General features: G+C 43.3%; 2 protein-coding genes across 2 annotated transcripts; one reads left to right on the top strand and one right to left on the bottom strand.

Moving 5' to 3' along the window:
- Positions 1-17: 17 nt before the first annotated feature.
- ik (IK cytokine) lies at positions 18-9,300 on the top strand. Its single transcript, XM_038965290.1, has 19 exons — positions 18-182; positions 728-794; positions 1,046-1,144; positions 1,287-1,346; positions 1,486-1,653; positions 1,752-1,866; positions 2,520-2,590; positions 2,720-2,766; positions 2,867-3,030; positions 3,119-3,230; positions 3,345-3,393; positions 3,504-3,739; positions 3,859-3,934; positions 4,073-4,156; positions 4,279-4,336; positions 4,454-4,542; positions 4,719-4,827; positions 8,033-8,067; positions 9,030-9,300. Exons 1-19 carry the CDS (start codon positions 152-154, stop codon positions 9,055-9,057), a joined length of 1,698 nt encoding a protein of 565 aa, XP_038821218.1. The 5' UTR covers positions 18-151; the 3' UTR covers positions 9,058-9,300.
- A 3,063-nt stretch (positions 9,301-12,363) lies between these two features.
- On the bottom strand, positions 12,364-19,117 carry LOC120020907 (arf-GAP with Rho-GAP domain, ANK repeat and PH domain-containing protein 1-like). The gene is made up of 5 exons (XM_038964530.1): positions 18,951-19,117; positions 18,611-18,820; positions 13,115-13,220; positions 12,872-13,019; positions 12,364-12,764 (listed from the first exon to the last, which is right to left on the bottom strand). The coding sequence occupies exons 1-5, from the start codon at positions 19,114-19,116 to the stop codon at positions 12,711-12,713; spliced, it is 684 nt and encodes a 227-aa protein (XP_038820458.1). The 5' UTR covers position 19,117; the 3' UTR covers positions 12,364-12,710.
- Between the last annotated feature and the right edge of the window lie 15 nt (positions 19,118-19,132).

Genomic DNA, 19,132 nt, shown 5'->3' with positions numbered 1-19,132 from the left:
CAAATCAAGACCATACCAATCGAATGTTGACTGTCATTTCCGTTTTCACAGCAGCACACATCACCATCAACAACATAGCTAGGATTATAAATCTAGCAATAGTTGATCACAAACTTTTTGTTTTACTTGAGTGAGACCAACTTCTTTCAACATGCCGGAACGAGAACGAGGAGAACGAGAGAGTAAGTTGAATTTATTTGGCATTGTGTGAGCTAACGTCAGCTAGCTAGCCAACTAACAAAGATAGCTAATGTTAGCTAACGTTACTACTGATAACTTTCCCCATTTGTGCAGCTAACGTTACTGAATATTACGTTTACACGTTGCATTAGCAATGTATATAACTATAGGGATTCATATTTCCAGACTCAAAAGACAACCGTAACTAACTAGCTAGGGGTGTTTGTTAGCTACCTATCATAGCTTGCTAACTAACTAGCTACTGTTAAATAGCCTGAGTAGCCACTGTTTGGCCATCTTGCAAAGAAAAAGTAACCTCTCAATTACCTCATTTTATATGTATCTGCTCAATATGTCTATTTTGATAGCCATTCGTGAACTCTTAGGTAATTGGTGTTTTACTGCAGTGGCATCAACCACGTATTAATTATTTAGTACAAGTTAACCTCATTCGATGCAGTCGAAGTGAAGCGCGCACCAATTGACACAGTTGCCAGTTCTCCCCGGAAAAATGGCGTCTGCAGGTAGTAACGTCTTTATTTTACAGCGGAGTCGTTCTCCAACCCTCTGGCGCCGGATGGGCATGAGGTGGAGGACCACCGGTCAGCACTTCAGTAAGTGAGGCTTTTGTTGCCGTTTACAATATTTGCATGACAACACATTTGGTCACCACATCAACTTTTGGGTCATGAGAACAGAGGACCCAGTGTGATGACACTTATTGAATATGTCTGAGATATGTTTTGATTGTTTCGCTGTACATTTTGGATGAGTACGAAGGGTCTGAAAGTCTTCCAAGACTATGTTAGACTACACATACTGTGTGGCTTAACCCCCCCCCCCCCCCCCCCCCTTTGTTTACCAGGTCCAAGCTGACAAATGAGGACTTCCGTAAACTTTTGATGACCCCTCGTGCCACGCCTTCGTCAGCTCCCCCATCCTCCAAATCCTCCAGACATCATGAGTGAGTGATGGATTTACAGTACCATAGAGTAGTTCGTTGGATCATGAATATATTAATGAAATGGCAGATTTGGGGATTGTTAAGTCCAAGTACACAGTCTTTTGAATCAACACTTCTAGAACTGAATTTGCTTTTTTTACAGGATGCCCCGGGACTACAGCGAAGAGGATGATCCTGCAGCCCGTAGACGGAAGAAGAAAAGGTGGTTCTTTCATTAAGGGTGGCAGAGTCTATAATAACTGTTTCTCTTATTATTTGATTAAACTGAATGTTTGTTGTCACACTGCCTGAGGTCTCTCAGCTGTCACCAGCTGACCTTTGCCCTCTGCTACCCCTATCAGTTATTACGCCAAGCTGCGTCAGCAGGAAGTGGAGAGGGAGCGGGAGCTAGCTGAGAAGTACCGTGACCGTGCCCGGGAGCGTCGTGATGGCGTCAACAAGGACTACGAGGAGACAGAACTCATCAGCACAACAGCCAATTACAGAGCAGTGGGGCCCACAGCCGAGGCGTGAGTTTCCCATAATGCTACTGTCTACTCTCCACCAGGGGTGGTGGTGTATGAACGTGTTCTGTATGAATGTCCATGGTGATGTATTGTGTTGACAGGGATAATTCAGCAGCTGAGAAGAGGCGGCAGATGATCCAAGAGTCTAAGTTCTTGGGTGGTGACATGGAACACACTCACTTGGTGAAAGGATTGGATTTTGCCCTTTTGCAGAAGGTCAGTCTACTGTCCTTTTCATGATGCTAAGGTTCATTAATAAACAGAAGCTGCCCGCCCAGATTCTTGGTCTTTGCCATTAGAATAGCGTTTTAAGTTCCGGGGGGCTGGTCTAGTGATAGTTCTGCTGCCCCCTGACCAATATGCCCTTAAGGGCCGTGGTTTGATTCCCTTTCCACCACTCACTCCCTGAGCTTTATCCCTCTTACTGTTTCCCCTATCTACATGTCTAACCTGGACCTGTCAATAAAACTTGAGTCATGTTTTAGAAAAAGGGGGGGGAAAGAATAGCATTTTAACCTAAAATTAAGGAATCCGAAGATGCTTGAGCTCAGATTATCAGTAACACAGTCATGTAGTAGCTATAGAATGCCATCTATATTGTAGAAGATATCTGGTTTGAAGTATGCTGAAGCTGAGCTATGCTAATTCCTTGGCTGTTCCAATGGGACACACTGTCATTGCTCCCTCCCTCACTAAAAAGAGTGAAAATACCAAGTAGGTCACCCTGTTCTATCACTCCTGCAGTGTACACCCAGAGGTGAAGAAAACGTCCTCTGCTGTGCCATATTATGGAACAACTGCAGCAGAGTAGGGACTGTGTCGACCTACGGGAAATAGTTGCCATGGATATCATGTTTGTCTACTTGCAGGTGCGTGCTGAGATCACCAGCAAGGAGAAGGAGGAGGAGGATATGATTGAAAAAGTAACAAAGGAAGTCAAGTATGTATATTGATATTTTCCCCACTCTTCATCATTATTTTCTCATAGCATAGAACATGTTATTTTCTTCCTGAACGAGTTCTCCAGTGTCCTCATTCCAGAGAAATTGACCTGTATTCTTTCCTCCAGGAAAGAGATTGAACCAGAGGAGAAAATAGAATTCAAGACACGTCTAGGTAAGTAATAGTCATATTATCTACTGGAATTTGAGCCCATGTAAAGGTAAATCACTTCAGTTGGTTGGTGGTGTTGACGGTCTCTCTGCTCCACCCTCAGGAAGGAATATCTACCGGATCATGTTCAAGGGCCGCCAGTTTGAGAGGAATGAGCTGTTCCTGCCCGGCCGTATGGCATACGTAGTGGACCTGGAGGATGAGTACGCAGACACCGACATCCCCACCACACTGATCCGCAGCAAGGCCGACTGCCCCACCATGGAGGTCCGACTGCACTGCAGACCACAATAACATAGAATGTCTATTACAGTCATGGTTTATGTAGAGGTATGCGTAACTTTTCTCTCTTCAGGCTCAGACAACTCTCACCACCAACGACATTGTCATCAGCAAGCTGACCCAGATCCTGTCCTACCTGCGACAAGGGACCCGCAACAAGAAGATGAAGAAGAAGGAAAAAGGAGGTTGGCCTTTGATTGGTTCACAACTGGATACTGATTCCTACCCCGTTTTTCATGGCATCCGTTTGTTTATCTACAGTTCACATTTAAATGATTTCCATTGGTTTCTTCTTACAGGGGTGAAAATTGATGAGAAGAAAGTTCCAGGACCAGAGGCAGACGCAAGGTCAGTGTTGTGGCTCTCCATAAAGGCTGTTTTCATTTAATCACTTTCTGTTTCTTTGAAGATCTGTTGTTCCCATTGAACTCAAACCATTCCTTTCTCCATCCTAACAGCATCTTTGATGACATCGGGGACTACGCCCCATCTACCTCCAAGGCCATCCGGGACAAGGAGAAGGAACGCTACCGGGAGAAGGAGAAGGAGAAGGAGCGGGACAGAGAGAGGGAGCGGGACAGAGAGAGGGAGCGGGACAGAGAGAGGGAGAGGGACAAGGAGGAAGAAAAGAGACGACACAGCTACTTCGAGAAGCCCAGAGCAGATGACGATGATACCATGGAGATTGAGACGGGTAATTCATCAACCATAGCATACAAATAACATGCTCTTTTTAAAATCTAGTATTGATCCCCATTCAACCCAACTACACATTCTGACCTCTGGCCTGTCTATCCTCTTCGGACCATACAGGTCCAGGATCAGTGAAGGACCAGATCAAGTTGATCAATGAGAAGTTTGCAGCAACTCCCCAGTGGCCAGGAGAAACATATCCTTTTCACTGTTTGGGCCAGAGAGCCACATTATCTTGGCTTACATAGCTAGACTTGACAATGTCTTCATTCCCAGTATTTAGACTGATAGAGGGGAAATGTTTAGTCCGCTGACCTCCTTAACTGCGAGCTACTGCTGGGTCGCGTGGCCGTAAAGAGGAGAAGCTCGGGGACTTCTTTGGCATGTCCAACAGCTATGCTGAGTGTTACCCAGCTACGTGAGTCCCCCGATTCATCCATGTCACATCACTGTAGGGTGGACACTGGGCTTAATATACCAGGTCATTTGCTGTAGTGGGTGTACCTGTGTGATATGGGCGTTCTCTCTCTCTGTTCTCAGTATGGACGACTTGGCTGTGGACAGTGATGAAGAGGTGGACTACACCAAGATGGACCAGGTTGGTGCTTCATCTTTTAATCCTTAGTCCCCTCCTAGATAGACCTTTGGGTTGATTGTCAGTTATGTGGTGTGGTTGACATACTTTTGACCTCCGTTTTGTCTCTGACCTCTATAGGGTAACAAGAAGGGTCCTCTGGGTCGCTGGGACTTTGACACTCAGGATGAATACAGTGAATACATGAACAACAAGGAGGCTCTGCCAAAGTATGTTATCTTAGAGCTTTGTCTCAACAATGAACCTGGAATCCCTTGTTTCATACATTCATTACAGGACACAGTGATAGAAACATCATTGGATTCCTTGCCATTTCTATGAAAGGCTTTTAATCGGGCCAAGTAATTTAATATTAATTGCAGACAAACTGTGTTCGTCCTTTCAGGGCTGCTTTCCAGTATGGCATCAAGATGTCTGAGGGGAGGAAGACTCGCCGCTTCAAGGAGACCAATGAGAAGGCAGAGCTGGACAGGCAGTGGAAGAAGATCAGTGCTGTGAGTGGGCGGTTTAATGGCTCTGTTAACAGGGTTGTGAGTGGGTGGTTTAATGGCTCTGTTAACAGGGTTGAGTGGGCGGTTTAATGGCTCTGTTGTTAACAGGGTTGTGAGTGGGTGGTTTAATGGCTCTGTTGTTAACAGGGTTGTGAGTGGGCGGTTTAATGGCTCTGTTAACAGGGTTTGAGTGGGCGGTTTAATGGCTCTGTTAACAGGGTTTGAGTGGGTGGTCTAATGGCTCTGTTGTTAACAGGGTTGTGAGTGGGTGGTTTAATGGCTCTGTTAACAGGGTTGTGAGTGGGTGGTTTAATGGCTCTGTTGTTAACAGGGTTGTGAGTGGGTGGTTTAATGGCTCTGTTGTTAACAGGGTTGTGAGTGGGCGGTTTAATGTTTCTGTTAACAGGGTTGTGAGTGGGTGGTTTAATGGCTCTGTTAACAGGGTTTGAGTGGGTGGTTTAATGGCTCTGTTAACAGGGTTTGAGTGGGTGGTTTAATGGCTCTGTTGTTAACAGGGTTGTGAGTGGGCGGTTTAATGGCTCTGTTGTTAACAGGGTTGTGAGTGGGCGGTTTAATGGCTCTGTTAACAGGGTTGTGAGTGGGTGGTTTAATGGCTCTGTAGTTAACAGGGTTGTGAGTGGGCGGTTTAATGGCTCTGTTGTTAACAGGGTTGTGAGTGGGAGGTTTAATGGCTCTGTTAACAGGGTTGTGAGTGGGAGGTTTAATGGCTCTGTTGTTAACAGGGTTGTGAGTGGGAGGTTTAATGGCTCTGTTGTTAACAGGGTTGTGAGTGGGTGGTTTAATGGCTCTGTTAACAGGGTTGTGAGTGGGAGGTTTAATGGCTCTGTTGTTAACAGGGTTGTGAGTGGGAGGTTTAATGGCTCTGTTAACAGGGTTGTGAGTGGGAGGTTTAATGGCTCTGTTGTTAACAGGGTTGTGAGTGGGAGGTTTAATGGCTCTGTTAACAGGGTTGTGAGTGGGAGGTTTAATGGCTCTGTTGTTAACAGGGTTGTGAGTGGGTGGTTTAATGGCTCTGTTGTTAACAGGGTTGTGAGTGGGAGGTTTAATGGCTCTGTTGTTAACAGGGTTGTGAGTGGGTGGTTTAATGGCTCTGTTGTTAACAGGGTTGTGAGTGGGAGGTTTAATGGCTCTGTTGTTAACAGGGTTGTGAGTGGGAGGTTTAATGGCTCTGTTGTTAACAGGGTTGTGAGTGGGAGGTTTAATGGCTCTGTTGTTAACAGGGTTGTGAGTGGGAGGTTTAATGGCTCTGTTGTTAACAGGGTTGTGAGTGGGAGGTTTAATGGCTCTGTTGTTAACAGGGTTGTGAGTGGGTGGTTTAATGGCTCTGTTAACAGGGTTGTGAGTGGGAGGTTTAATGGCTCTGTTGTTAACAGGGTTGTGAGTGGGAGGTTTAATGGCTCTGTTGTTAACAGGGTTGTGAGTGGGAGGTTTAATGGCTCTGTTGTTAACAGGGTTGTGAGTGGGTGGTTTAATGGCTCTGTTGTTAACAGGGTTGTGAGTGGGCGGTTTAATGGCTCTGTTGTTAACAGGGTTGTGAGTGGGCGGTTTAATGGCTCTGTTGTTAACAGGGTTGTGAGTGGGCGGTTTAATGGCTCTGTTGTTAACAGGGTTGTGAGTGGGCGGTTTAATGGCTCTGTTGTTAACAGGGTTGTGAGTGGGCGGTTTAATGGCTCTGTTGTTAACAGGGTTGTGAGTGGGCGGTTTAATGGCTCTGTTGTTAACAGGGTTGTGAGTGGATGGTTTAATGGCTCTGTTAACAGGGTTGTGAGTGGGAGGTTTAATGGCTCTGTTGTTAACAGGGTTGTGAGTGGGAGGTTTAATGGCTCTGTTGTGAGTGGGTGGTTTAATGGCTCTGTTGTGAGTGGGTGGTTTAATGGCTCTGTTGTGAGTGGGTGGTTTAATGGCTCTGTTGTGAGTGGGTGGTTTAATGGCTCTGTTGTGAGTGGGAGGTTTAATGGCTCTGTTGTGAGTGGGTGGTTTAATGGCTCTGTTAACAGGGTTGTGAGTGGGTGGTTTAATGGCTCTGTTAACAGGGTTGTGAGTGGGAGGTTTAATGGCTCTGTAGTTAACAGGGTTGTGAGTGGGTGGTTTAATGGCTCTGTAGTTAACAGGGTTGTGAGTGGGTGGTTTAATGGCTCTGTTGTTAACAGGGTTGTGAGTGGGCGGTTTAATGGCTCTGTTAACAGGGTTGTGAGTGGGTGGTTTAATGGCTCTGTTGTTAACAGGGTTGTGAGTGGGAGGTTTAATGGCTCTGTTGTTAACAGGGTTGTGAGTGGGTGGTTTAATGGCTCTGTTGTTAACAGGGTTGTGAGTGGGTGGTTTAATGGCTCTGTTGTTAACAGGGTTGTGAGTGGGTGGTTTAATGGCTCTGTTGTTAACAGGGTTGTGAGTGGTTGGTTTAATGGCTCTGTTGTTAACAGGGTTGTGAGTGGGAGGTTTAATGGCTCTGTTAACAGGGTTGTGAGTGGGTGGTTTAATGGCTCTGTTGTTAACAGGGTTGTGAGTGGGAGGTTTAATGGCTCTGTTGTGAGTGGGTGGTTTAATGGCTCTGTTGTTAACAGGGTTGTGAGTGGTTGGTTTAATGGCTCTGTTGTTAACAGGGTTGTGAGTGGGAGGTTTAATGGCTCTGTTGTGAGTGGGTGGTTTAATGGCTCTGTTGTTAACAGGGTTGTGAGTGGGCGGTTTAATGGCTCTGTTGTTAACAGGGTTGTGAGTGGGTGGTTTAATGGCTCTGTTGTTAACAGGGTTGTGAGTGGGAGGTTTAATGGCTCTGTTGTTAACAGGGTTGTGAGTGGGAGGTTTAATGGCTCTGTTGTTAACAGGGTTGTGAGTGGGTGGTTTAATGGCTCTGTTGTTAACAGGGTTGTGAGTGGGAGGTTTAATGGCTCTGTTGTTAACAGGGTTGTGAGTGGGAGGTTTAATGGCTCTGTTGTTAACAGGGTTGTGAGTGGTTGGTTTAATGGCTCTGTTAACAGGGTTGTGAGTGGGAGGTTTAATGGCTCTGTTGTGAGTGGGAGGTTTAATGGCTCTGTTGTGAGTGGGTGGTTTAATGGCTCTGTTGTTAACAGGGTTGTGAGTGGTTGGTTTAATGGCTCTGTTGTTAACAGGGTTGTGACAGTTATCAGGGTATACTGAGACATAAACCAGAAAAGGTTGTCTTATTAATCATGTGTTTTGTCTGTCACAGATCATTGAGAAGAGGAAGAAGGCTGAGGCAGATGGGTGAGTACATTTCCTTCAGTCTGTTTTTCATCTGACATCCTACAGTTAGTGTACATGAATCAGCACAGACTGTAAGATGGTAGTGGGAGAGAACTGAGAGCAGACAGACGGTAAGATGGTAGCGGGAGAGGACTGAGAGCAGACAGACGGTAAGATGGTAGCGGGAGAGGACTGAGAGCAGACAGATGGTAAGATGGTAGCGGGAGAGGACTGAGAGCAGACAGATGGTAGCGGGAGAGGACAGAGCAGACAGACGGTAAGATGGTGGTGGGAGAGAACTGAGAGCAGACAGACGGTAAGATGGTGGTGGGAGAGGACTGAGAGCAGACAGACGGTAAGATGGTAGCGGGAGAGGACTGAGAGCAGACAGATGGTAAGATGGTAGCGGGAGAGGACTGAGAGCAGACAGATGGTAGCGGGAGAGGACTGAGAGCAGACAGATGGTAGCGGGAGAGGACTGAGAGCAGACAGATGGTAAGATGGTAGCGGGAGAGGACTGAGAGCAGACAGATGGTAAGATGGTAGCGGGAGAGGACTGAGAGCAGACAGATGGTAGCGGGAGAGGACTGAGAGCAGACAGATGGTAGCGGGAGAGGACTGAGAGCAGACAGATGGTAGCGGGAGAGGACTGAGAGCAGACAGATGGTAGCGGGAGAGGACTGAGAGCAGACGGTAAGATGGCAGCGGGAGAGGACTGAGAGCAGACAGTATATGATGGGAAGATGGCGGTGGTATCTGAGAGACTTGTCAGAGCCGCTCACTGTGCTGTACAGTGGTGACCTACATTCTGCTCACACTCCGAAAGGAGGAAAATGTCTCAAGTACAACTGCCTCATCTCTCCACTCCAGAAATACTGCATCATGCAAGATGCTGCCTAAAATATTCTCAAACATAAATGGTCGATTGTCAAATATGATGTTAAATTCCCATTGCTCTATATTCATTTTACTCCTTTTTTCAGGGAGAAGCCGAAGAGGCCAAAGTATTAATGTTCTCCCATCTTGCATAATTTGGAACATGTTGAAAATCTTGCAATATATTGTATGCTAAAAATCCTGTTTGTATTTTGTGGAATACTAGATTGTGTATTGATTACTTTATCTTTTGTCTTGGACATGTAACCATGGAAATATAACCATGAATGAGAATTGGAGCACAATGTTATGCAGCTTTTACACAAACTGTCAATGTCTCTATTAGGTAACATCCAATAAATAACATTGAAAAAAAAAGTTTATTGCTTTGTCATTTTATTTCTAAGAAATGTCATAATACGACAATCACTTGAATTTTTCCACATTTTGTTAAAGCGGATTACAATAGATTTTTTTGTTTGTTCACAATCTACACAAAACACTGTCAAAGTGGAAGAAAAATTCTAACATTTGTAAAAAATTACATGAGTCAATACATGTTAGAATCAGCTTTGGCAGCGATTACAGCTGTGAGTCTTTCTGGGAAGTTTCTAAAGAGCTTTCCACACCTGGATTGTCCAACGTTTGCCAATTTTTTTTGTTTTCAATTTTTTTTAAGTGCTGTCAAATTGGTTGATGATCATTGTTAGACAACCATTTTCAGGTCTTCCCATAAACTTACAAGCAGATTTAAGTCAACTACTTCAGCCACTCGGGGACATTCACTGTCTTGGTAAGCAACTCCAGTGTAGATTTGGCTTTGTGTTTTAGGTTATTGTCCTGCTGAAAGGTTAATCTCCCAGTGTCTGGTGGAAAGCAGACTGAACCAGGTTTTCTTCTAGGATTTTGCTTGTACTTATATCCATTCCGTTTACTTTTTGTATCTTAACTCCCCAGTCCTTAACGATTACACGCGTACCCATAACCATGATGCGGCCACCACTATCCTTGAAAATATGGAGTGAGATGCTCTGTAAGGTATTGGATTAGCCCCAAACATAAATTCACTTGTTCATTGCCTCATTTAATGCAGTATTACTTTAGTGCCTTGTTGCAAAAAGGATGCATGTTTTGGAATATTTTAATTCTGTACAGGCTTCCTTTTCACTCTTGTCAGTTGGGTTAGTATTGTGGAGTAACTACAACGCTGTTGATCCATCCTCAGTTTATCACAGCCTTTAAACTCAAACTGTTTTTAAGAAGTCACCATTTGGCCTCATGGTGAAATCCCTGAGCGGTTTCCTTCATCTGAGTCATGAAGGATGCCTGTATCTTTGTAGTGACGGTATATTGATACACCATCCAAAGTGTAATTAACTTCACTGTGCTCAAAAGGACATGTCTGCTTTTTTAATTTTTATACATATAGGTGCCCTTTGTGAGGAATTGGAAAATCTCCCTGGTCTTTGTGGTTAAATCTGTGTATGAAATTCACTGCTTGACTGAGGGGCCTTACAATGATCTGTGTGTGGGGTACAGACATGAGGTAGTCATTGTTAAACACTATTGCACACAGAGTCCATGCAACTTATGACTTGTTAACTACATTTGTACTCCTGAACTTATGCCGAACAAAAATATAAACGCAACATGTAAAAAGTGTTGGTCCCATGTTTCATGAGCTGAAATAATATATACCATAAATGTTCCATACGCACAGAATACTTATTCTCCAAAATGTTGTATACAGATTTGTTATATCCCTGTTAGTGAGCATTTCTACTTTGCCAAGATAACCCATCTACCTGTCAGGTGTGGCATGATCATTACACAGGTGCTGGGGACAAAAAGGCCACTCTAAAATGTGCAGTTTTGTCACAACACAATACCAGATGTCTCAAGCTTTGAGGCAGCGTGCAATTGGCATGCAGACTGCAGGAATGTCCACCAGAGCTGTTTCCAGAGAATGTAATGTTCATTCCTCTACCATAAGCTGCCTCCAACGTTGTTTAAAAAAATTATGCCCAACCGGCCTCACAACCGCAGACCACGTGTATGGCGTCGTGTGGGCGAGCGGTTTGCTGATGTCAACTTAGTGAACCCCAGTGCCCCATGGTGGAGGTGGGGTTATGGTATGGGCAGGCATAAGCTACGGACAACGAACACAATGGCATTTTATCGATGGCATTTTGAAAGCAGAAATACCGTGACGAGATCCATTGTCGTGCCATTCATCTGCCACCATCACCTCATGTTTGGAATAGAATAAAATCCATCCAGGATGGACATTTTTCATTGACATCACCTTCCATTAAAATAATCACATACATTCTTACATCATACACATTTAAACCAGTCATTGTATGCAACATGATGGACTAACAACATAGAGGACATTAATACATTCACTCACAAACGACCACTGTCCCAACTGCACTAGATAGATAAGTACATACACCAATACAATTTACTTTGCATTTAGTAGTCCAACAGCACAAGGAACGAATGAATGTTTGAACATGTTCTTCATGGGCATTCTGAAGCGCCGGCCCGAGGGAAGCCTCTCGAACTGAGGGTGGGAGGGGTCGCCAACGACAACCAGTGCCGTCTTTTTGGTTGCCTTGTGGAATAGAATGCTCAAATGTGCCTGTGGTCGACCAATTACTTTGCTGACTGTTTACTATTCTGGTCAGTTTGCTTTTGCTCCTCATGCTCAGATTACCATCATTACTGTCATATTGAACATGAGGGCACTCCACCAAGCTGCTGTACACCCTCTCCAGAACATCCTGGCTGACCCCAAACCCCTTTAATTTCCTGATTAAAAACAGGCGTTGGTTTGCTTTAAAAAAAAATACAGTCTGCATTCTCTGTAAAAACTCAGCTTGTTATCAGCATGATAATGCAGGCCCCATGTCGCAAGGATCTGTACACAATTCATGGACGCTGAAAATGTCCCAGTTCTTCCATGGCCTTCATACTCACCAGACATGTCACCCATTGAGAATGTTTTGGATGCTCTGGATCGACGTGTACGACAGCATGTTCCAGTTCCCTTCAATATCCAGCAACTTTGCACAGCCATTGAAGAGGAGTGGGACAACATCCCACAGACCACAATCAACAGCCTGATCAGCTCTATGTGAAGGAGATGCATTGTGCTGAATGAGATAAATGGTGGTCACACCAGATACTGACTGGTTTTCTGATCCATACCTCTACCTTTTTTATTAAGGTATCTGTGACCAACAGATGCATATCTGTATTCCCAGTCATGTGAAATCCATAGATTATGGCCTAATTAATTAATTTCAATTGACTGATTTCTTTGAATTGTTGCATGTTGCGTTTATATTTGTTGTTCAGTATATTTAGGCTTGCCATAACAGAGGGGTTGAATACTTATTGACTCAAGACATTTCAGCTTTAAATGTTTTACACATAAAAAAAATAAAAAATTTAAAGTGGACAACAAATCTCAATTCAATCTATTTTAAATTCCGTCTGTAACGCAACAAAATGTGTCCAGGGGTGTGAATACTTTCTGAAGGCACTATAAACAAAATACACTTTGAGCTTGGTTTGTTATTATTTACCATCACCTAAATTACAATAAACCCAAGTTGAATGTAGCAGAATAAAGACGTTTAATCCAGTCCGTGGCCTAAATGTGTAGTTCAAAGAAGTTGTGAAAACGACTACACTATGTAACTAGGGCACTATGTAACCAAATATATATTTCCAATATAAGCTTTCTTTGACAGCCAAATATATACATGTGATTTTTTCTATAATTTTGTTATGAGTTCTTCACTCTCCATGTCAGACTCTTGTTCTTTACCCTGTAGAATACAATACATGGTGTTAGGCATAAAGGTTAGTCTCATACACTGTCCACTGCTTCATATGTTCCATGACCCAACAGAAGAGATGAAGTTTAGTGTCTTACCAGGAAGATGAGTGTGTGGTGTATGATGAGTTCCATGGTGAGGCGCACCATGTTTGTGTTCATGGCCAGCTCCTGGAACAGTGTTGGGACAAACACCAGCGCCAGGTTCTGAGCTGTCATACGGTTCTCTACACTGTACAGCTGAACTCTAGAAAGGGGTTGGCAACGATGAGCATTAGTCATGCAGGATCATTTTGTTGCCCTGTTAAAATCTTACAATCATTGATCATGTGTTGTTCTTACATGTAGAAGTGTCCACACAGGGCGTTGAGTGTGATTCTGTTGTCAGGGGGCATCTTCTTCAGGAGTCTGCGGTAGGTAGCCAGTCTAAGGGTCTCTTCAGTGTGGGCTATGGTGACAAAGGCAATGAATGAGAACCACATTACTCAAAGTACAGCTTGTATTGAACCACTTGTTCATCTAGATCAGGGTTACTCCAATACTATTGGAGAAGATCCAGTCACACAAATTTCTTAGGTGCAAAGATCTGGATGGATATTGTAATTTAAAATCGACATAGTAACAAACCCCCTACCTCGTGACCCCAAATTGTTCACACCCCTCTTGTTAGCGGAGAGAAAATAGTGCAGTTTAGAAGCTAATTTCCTGAAATTCGACACATTTTGCCAGGTCTTATGTTGCGTGTTCATATGTCTGAGTGACTCAAACATTACATCAATATTTTTTTTAAAACTTGGCATGTAATCTGGACATGATCACTACAAGGTTTAGAAAGCTGTCAGTGATTGACATAAGAAGAGAAACTTCCAATGCAGTACAACATTTTTAAATATCTCAACAGTAAGTTGAAAGCCTGACTGAGTTTCATATATGAAATATGTCCATACCACAGGAGGTTGGGTTGCACCTTAATTGGGAGCAGGGGCTTGTGGTAATGGCTGGAGCGGAAATTAATGGAATGGTAACAAATACATCAAACACATGGTTTCAATGCGTTTGATGCCATTCACTTTGCGCCGTTCCACCCACTATTATGAGCCGTCCTCCCCTCAGCAGCCTCCACCGGTCCATAGTGACCCTAAACTGTGCCATTGGTCGTGTTCGTGAGCATCAAAGCCAAGATGTATCATGGGTAAATTGTGACCAACTGACTGATCTACAAATAATATTGAGTAATTATTTATGACGCAAGTTGATTTGTAAAACAGTCATTCTCGACTCGAATTTAAAGTCGGCTGCAATGTTGACAATCCAATGTTACTTGTCTGACTGGAGAGACCGGGAAGAATCTCACATTGACTTCCATTCTTGCATCCCTCTCTCCTCGCTGTTTTTTCAAAACCCATTTAATGAGAAGGTCTCTATTTTTAGAAGAGACAAAATTAAAAAATTCTACAGCACAATGGCAGAGTCATGTCTTAAGTGTAAAACTAACAATGACTCAATAATCCATGCCTTCTGGGAATCCTATAAAGTCAAAATATTATGGGCGGAGCTAAAAAGTTGTCTGTCAGAAGTATTACAATGTAAACATACATTTAATCTGTCTGTCTGCATATTTCAAGACATGTCATATGGGGGTGTGGTGAGATACCCAATGGGCTGGACGATTCTCTTCTCATCACTCATCTTGAAAAAATGTATCCTAAAAACATGGAAATCAATTAATCCCCCATCATTAACACAATGGAAAAGTCTAATGATTTATTATTGAAATAGTATGGGTGACCGAGAAAAACAAATTGGTACAATTTAAGGCCATGTGGCAAACAGTGGTGTTCGGTGCCGTTTAAGATTTTTGGCCTTATTTCTATTACAGCATATTGGATGACTGTCATTCATATTCCATTCACCCAGTTCAATGTAACGTCGATAGTTTTAGGCATGATTCTCTAATTTTCCTTATACACATCATGATGTTGCTACAACCTAGCCTATGAATGAAAGTTTACAATGTAAGTGCACACAGGTCGAGAGAAATTTTGAGTTGACAGACAATGACACGTGGAGACAGTGACACATTCAATACCACCTTGCACACTCTTGCCTGCATCTAGCTGATCTAGGGTGTAATCATTAGTTCAACAGTTGCAAGCGAGTGTTTCTATTGGACAAATTTAGGTATGTTTATCCCCGCTTCGTTCTGTTTGCTTCCGTTTATGAAAAACGTTTTTCAACAGAATCGGTGGAATGAATACATGCCTTGACCACAGTTTACACTCATAGCTTGTTCTATTCTCCTTGGATCTACACGCTCTCCTCTCACCTTTTCCATTCATTTGTGGACTTCAATGCACAACACATCAGCTGTCTGTGACCAGGCAAAAAAAAACTTTTCAAGCCAAACCTTCATATCATAACCACTAATCATTGTCACCATATTAGCTAAAGTAATGTCATAGTCAACATATGTCAAAATATATGGCCCTCGCTTCATACTCGTTGCCAAACCCACTGGCTACAGGTTATCTACAAGTATCTGCTAGGTAAAGCCCCGCCTTATCTCAGCTCACTGCTCACCATAGCAGCACCCACTCGTAGCACGCGCTCCAGCAGGTATATCTCACTGGTCATCCCCAAAGCCAATTCCTCCTTTGGTCGTCTTTCCTTCCAGTTCTCTGCTGCCAATGACTGGAACGAACTGAAAAAATCTCTGAAGCTGGAAACACTTATCTCCCTAACTAGCTTTAAGCACCAGCTGTCAGAGCAGCTCACAGATTACTGCACCTGTACATAGCCTATCTATAATTTAACCCAAACAACTACCTCTTCCCCTACTGTATTTATTTGTTTTGCTCCTTTGCACCCCATTATTTCTATCTTTACTTTGCACATTCTTCCACTGCAAATCTACCATTCCAGTGTTTTACTTGCTATATTGTATTTAGCGCGCCACCATGGCCTTTTTTTTGCCTTTGCCTCCCTTATCTCACCTCATTTGCTCACATTGTATATAGACTTTTTTTCCTACTGTATTATTGACTCTATGTATTGTTTATTCCATGTGTAACTCTGTGTTGTTGTATGTGTTGAATTGCTATGCTTTATCTTGGCCAGGTCGCAATTGTAAATGAGAACTTGTTCTCAAATAGCCTACCTGGTTAAATAAAGGTTAAATTAATTTTTTTTTTTTTTTAAATATCTACTAGAACTAACAAGTTAGTAAACCTGCTACAGTCATGCAGTAAAGTGTACAGTCAGTAAGTTTAGCAGTTACACCGGAAGGCCCCGGTGGCATTAAATTAGTAAAACTAAAAGCTTACCTTGACATGGAAGAGTTCCAGTGTCGTGGATAATCATACCCTGTTAGCTAAGTAGGCTAAACTAGCTAGCTGTATTTGCTAGCTAAGAAAGTGCAAGTGCTATATGAAATATAACTAGATCTCTCTTTCTTGCTCTCTCACTCTCTCTCCCTCAAGAAATTAATTTGTTAAAAACTATTGTCTTTCTCTCTCTTTGAGTCAACTATGCACCACATGATATGCACTGCAGTGTTAGCTAGCTGCAGCTTATGCTTTCAATACTAGATTCCTTCTCTGATCCTTTGATTGGATTGACAACATGTCAGTTCATGCTACAAGAGCTCTGATAGGTTGGAGGATGACCTCCGTAAGTGATCATAATTACTGTGTAAGTCTATGAAAGAGGGTAAGAACCATGAGTTCCTAGGTTTTGTATTGAAGTTAATGTACCCAGAGGAGAACGGACGCTAGCTGTTCTCCGGATACACCATGGTGCTACCCTACAGAGTTCTGTTGAGGCTGTTGTATCTAAAAAGGATAACTTTTTAAACGTTTCACTATTTTTATTATTATGAAATTCACTGGAGGAGGATGGTCCTCCCTTTCCTCCACTGGTGGCAAACAATAATGAAGGCACTAGGGATGGGGGTGTGAACATGTGGGTCTGGGCAGGTGAGATGTAGTCATTGTTTGTGTACGTCTGTAAGTTGTTGTTCAGATGTACAGATGAAGTTGGAAGTTTACATACACTTAGGTTGGAGTCATAAAAACTTGTTTTTCAATCACTCCACAAATTTCTTGTTAACAAACTATAGTTTTGGCAAGTCGGTTAGGACATCAACTTTGTGCATGACACAAGTAACTTTTCCAACAATTGTTTACAGACAGATTATTTCACTTAATCACAATTCCAGTGGGTCAGAAGTTTACATACACTAAGTTGACTGCCTTTAAACAGCTTGGAAAATTCCAGAAAATGATGTCATGGCTTTAGAAGCTTCTGATAGGCTAATTGACATCATTTGAGTCAATTGGAGGTGTACCTGTGGATGTATTTCAAGGCCTACCTTCAAACTCAGTCCTTCTTTGCTTGACATCATAGAAAATCAAAATAAATCAGCCAAGACCTCAGAAAAAAATTGTAGACCTCCACAAGTCTGGTGCATCCTTGGGAGCAATTTCCACGTTCATCTGTACAAACAATAGTACGCAAGTATAAACACCATGGGACCACGCAGCCGTCATTCCACTCAGGAAGGAGACGCGTTCTGTCTCCTAGAGATGAACGTACTTTGGTGTGAAAAGTGCAAATCAATCCCAGAACAACAGAAAAGGACCATGTGAAGACGCTGGAGGAAACAGGTACAAAAGTATCTATATCCACAGTAAAACGAGTCCTATATCGACATATCCTGAAAGGCCGCTCAGCAAGAACGAAGCCACTACTCCAAAACCGCCATAAAAAAAGCCAGACTACGGTTTGCAACTGCACATGGGGACAAAGATTGTACTTTTTGGAGAAATGTTCTCTGGTCTGATTGAACAAAAATAGAGCTGTTTGGCCATAATGACCATTGTTATGCTTGGAGGAAAAAGCGGTAGGCTTGCAAGCCGAAGAACACCATCCCAACCGTGAAGGACGGGGGTGGCAGCATCATGTTGTGGGGGTGCTTTGCTGCAGGAGAGACTGGTGCACTTCTCAAAATAGATGGCATCATGATGTAGGAAAATTAGGTGGATAAATTGAAGCAACATCTCAAGACATCAGTCAGGAAGTTAAAGCTTGGTCGCAAATTGGTCTTCCAAATGGACAATGACCCCAAGCATACTTCCAAAGTTGTGGCAAAATGGCTTAAGGACAACAAAGTCAAGGTAATGGAGTGGCAATCACAAAGCCCTAACCTCAATCCTATAGAACATTTGTGGGCAGAACTGAAAAAGCGTGTGCGAGCAAGTAGGCCTACAAACCCGACTCAGTTACACCAGCTCTGTCAGGAGGAATGGGCCACAATTCACCCAACTTATTGTGGGAAGCTTGTGGAAGGCTACCCAAAATGTTTGACCCAAGCTAAACAATTTAAAGGCAATGCTACCAAATACTAATTGAGTATGTACACTTCTGACCCACTGGGAATGTGATGAAAGAAATAAAAGCTGAAATAAATAATTCTCTCTACTATTATTCTGACATTTCACATTCTTAAAATAAAGTGGTGATCATAACTGACCAAAAACAGGGAATTTTTACGAGGATTAAATGTCAGGAATTGTGAAAAACTGAGTTTAAATGTATTTGGCTAAGGTGTATGTAAACTTCCGACTTCAACTGTATGTAAGTTTGTAACTGGTAAAAAATAAATAAATAAAAAATGAAGAAAATAAATATTATACAACATATAAAATATGAATGAGAAGGTCAGAGGGGAGGGAACTCCGACCTCATCCAATGGGTTTTGAGAAGAGGGCGAGAAGAGAGGACGCGAGGAATCAAGGAAATACATTCTTCCTGGGGTTTTTAAGATGCAAAGGACAGTACCTGCAGCCTTGACCCACAGTTCCCTTTGTGTCTGAGGGATGAGGACCACGTGCTGGCGGACATACTGCTTCAGGGCCCCTGCAGCGTCGAGGAGACCCTGTTCATCTTTCTCCAGAGGGGCAGTTTTAGGTGATCTGCTGAGGGCTTCCACCAGACTGCTGACCTTAGTGGCCAAGCCACAGCGCCGGTACAGCCCATCCACCTTCAGGCCTGGGAGGGAGACGGAAGAGGAGCAGAGCAGATTAACCAGTTGTGAGAATTCATGTTCCTGCCGGACACTGGTTATCCAGATCACTACAATACTTGTTCCAGTCTCAAATGGCTTGTAGCTGACACTCACCATATTGTGTGATGTGTGAGATACACCTCTCAATGGCAGGGGGCACATTGCCAATGGCGTTGGGTGGCAGCTGGTACAGTGATGGGCGCTGCTTCCTCTTTGTGGTCACTGCCCGTTTCAGTAGGCTGTGCCAGGACTGACAGCTGTGGTCTCGTTCAAACTGCATGGACATGGTTCTAGCA

This window comes from Salvelinus namaycush, chromosome 26, assembly GCF_016432855.1.
Source record: "Salvelinus namaycush isolate Seneca chromosome 26, SaNama_1.0, whole genome shotgun sequence".
Taxonomy (NCBI): domain Eukaryota; kingdom Metazoa; phylum Chordata; class Actinopteri; order Salmoniformes; family Salmonidae; genus Salvelinus; species Salvelinus namaycush.
The sequence above is the reverse complement of the archived record's forward strand: the minus strand, read 5'-3'. Positions and strand labels throughout refer to the sequence as shown.

Coding starts and splice junctions, on each gene's coding strand:
- ik (XM_038965290.1), top strand. CDS start 152: ATGCCGGAACGAGAACGAGGAGAACGAGAGA. Junction 795..1,045: donor GACCACCGGTCAGCACTTCA/GTAAGTGAGGCT, acceptor TTTGTTTACCAG/GTCCAAGCTGACAAATGAGG. Junction 1,654..1,751: donor GTGGGGCCCACAGCCGAGGC/GTGAGTTTCCCA, acceptor TTGTGTTGACAG/GGATAATTCAGCAGCTGAGA.
- LOC120020907 (XM_038964530.1), bottom strand. CDS start 19,116: ATGCAGTTTGAACGAGACCACAGCTGTCAGTCCTGGCACAGCCTACTG. Junction 18,821..18,950: donor CTCACACATCACACAATATG/GTGAGTGTCAGC, acceptor TCTCCCTCCCAG/GCCTGAAGGTGGATGGGCTG. Junction 13,221..18,610: donor ACTGTGGGTCAAGGCTGCAG/GTACTGTCCTTT, acceptor TTGTCACCATAG/CCCACACTGAAGAGACCCTT.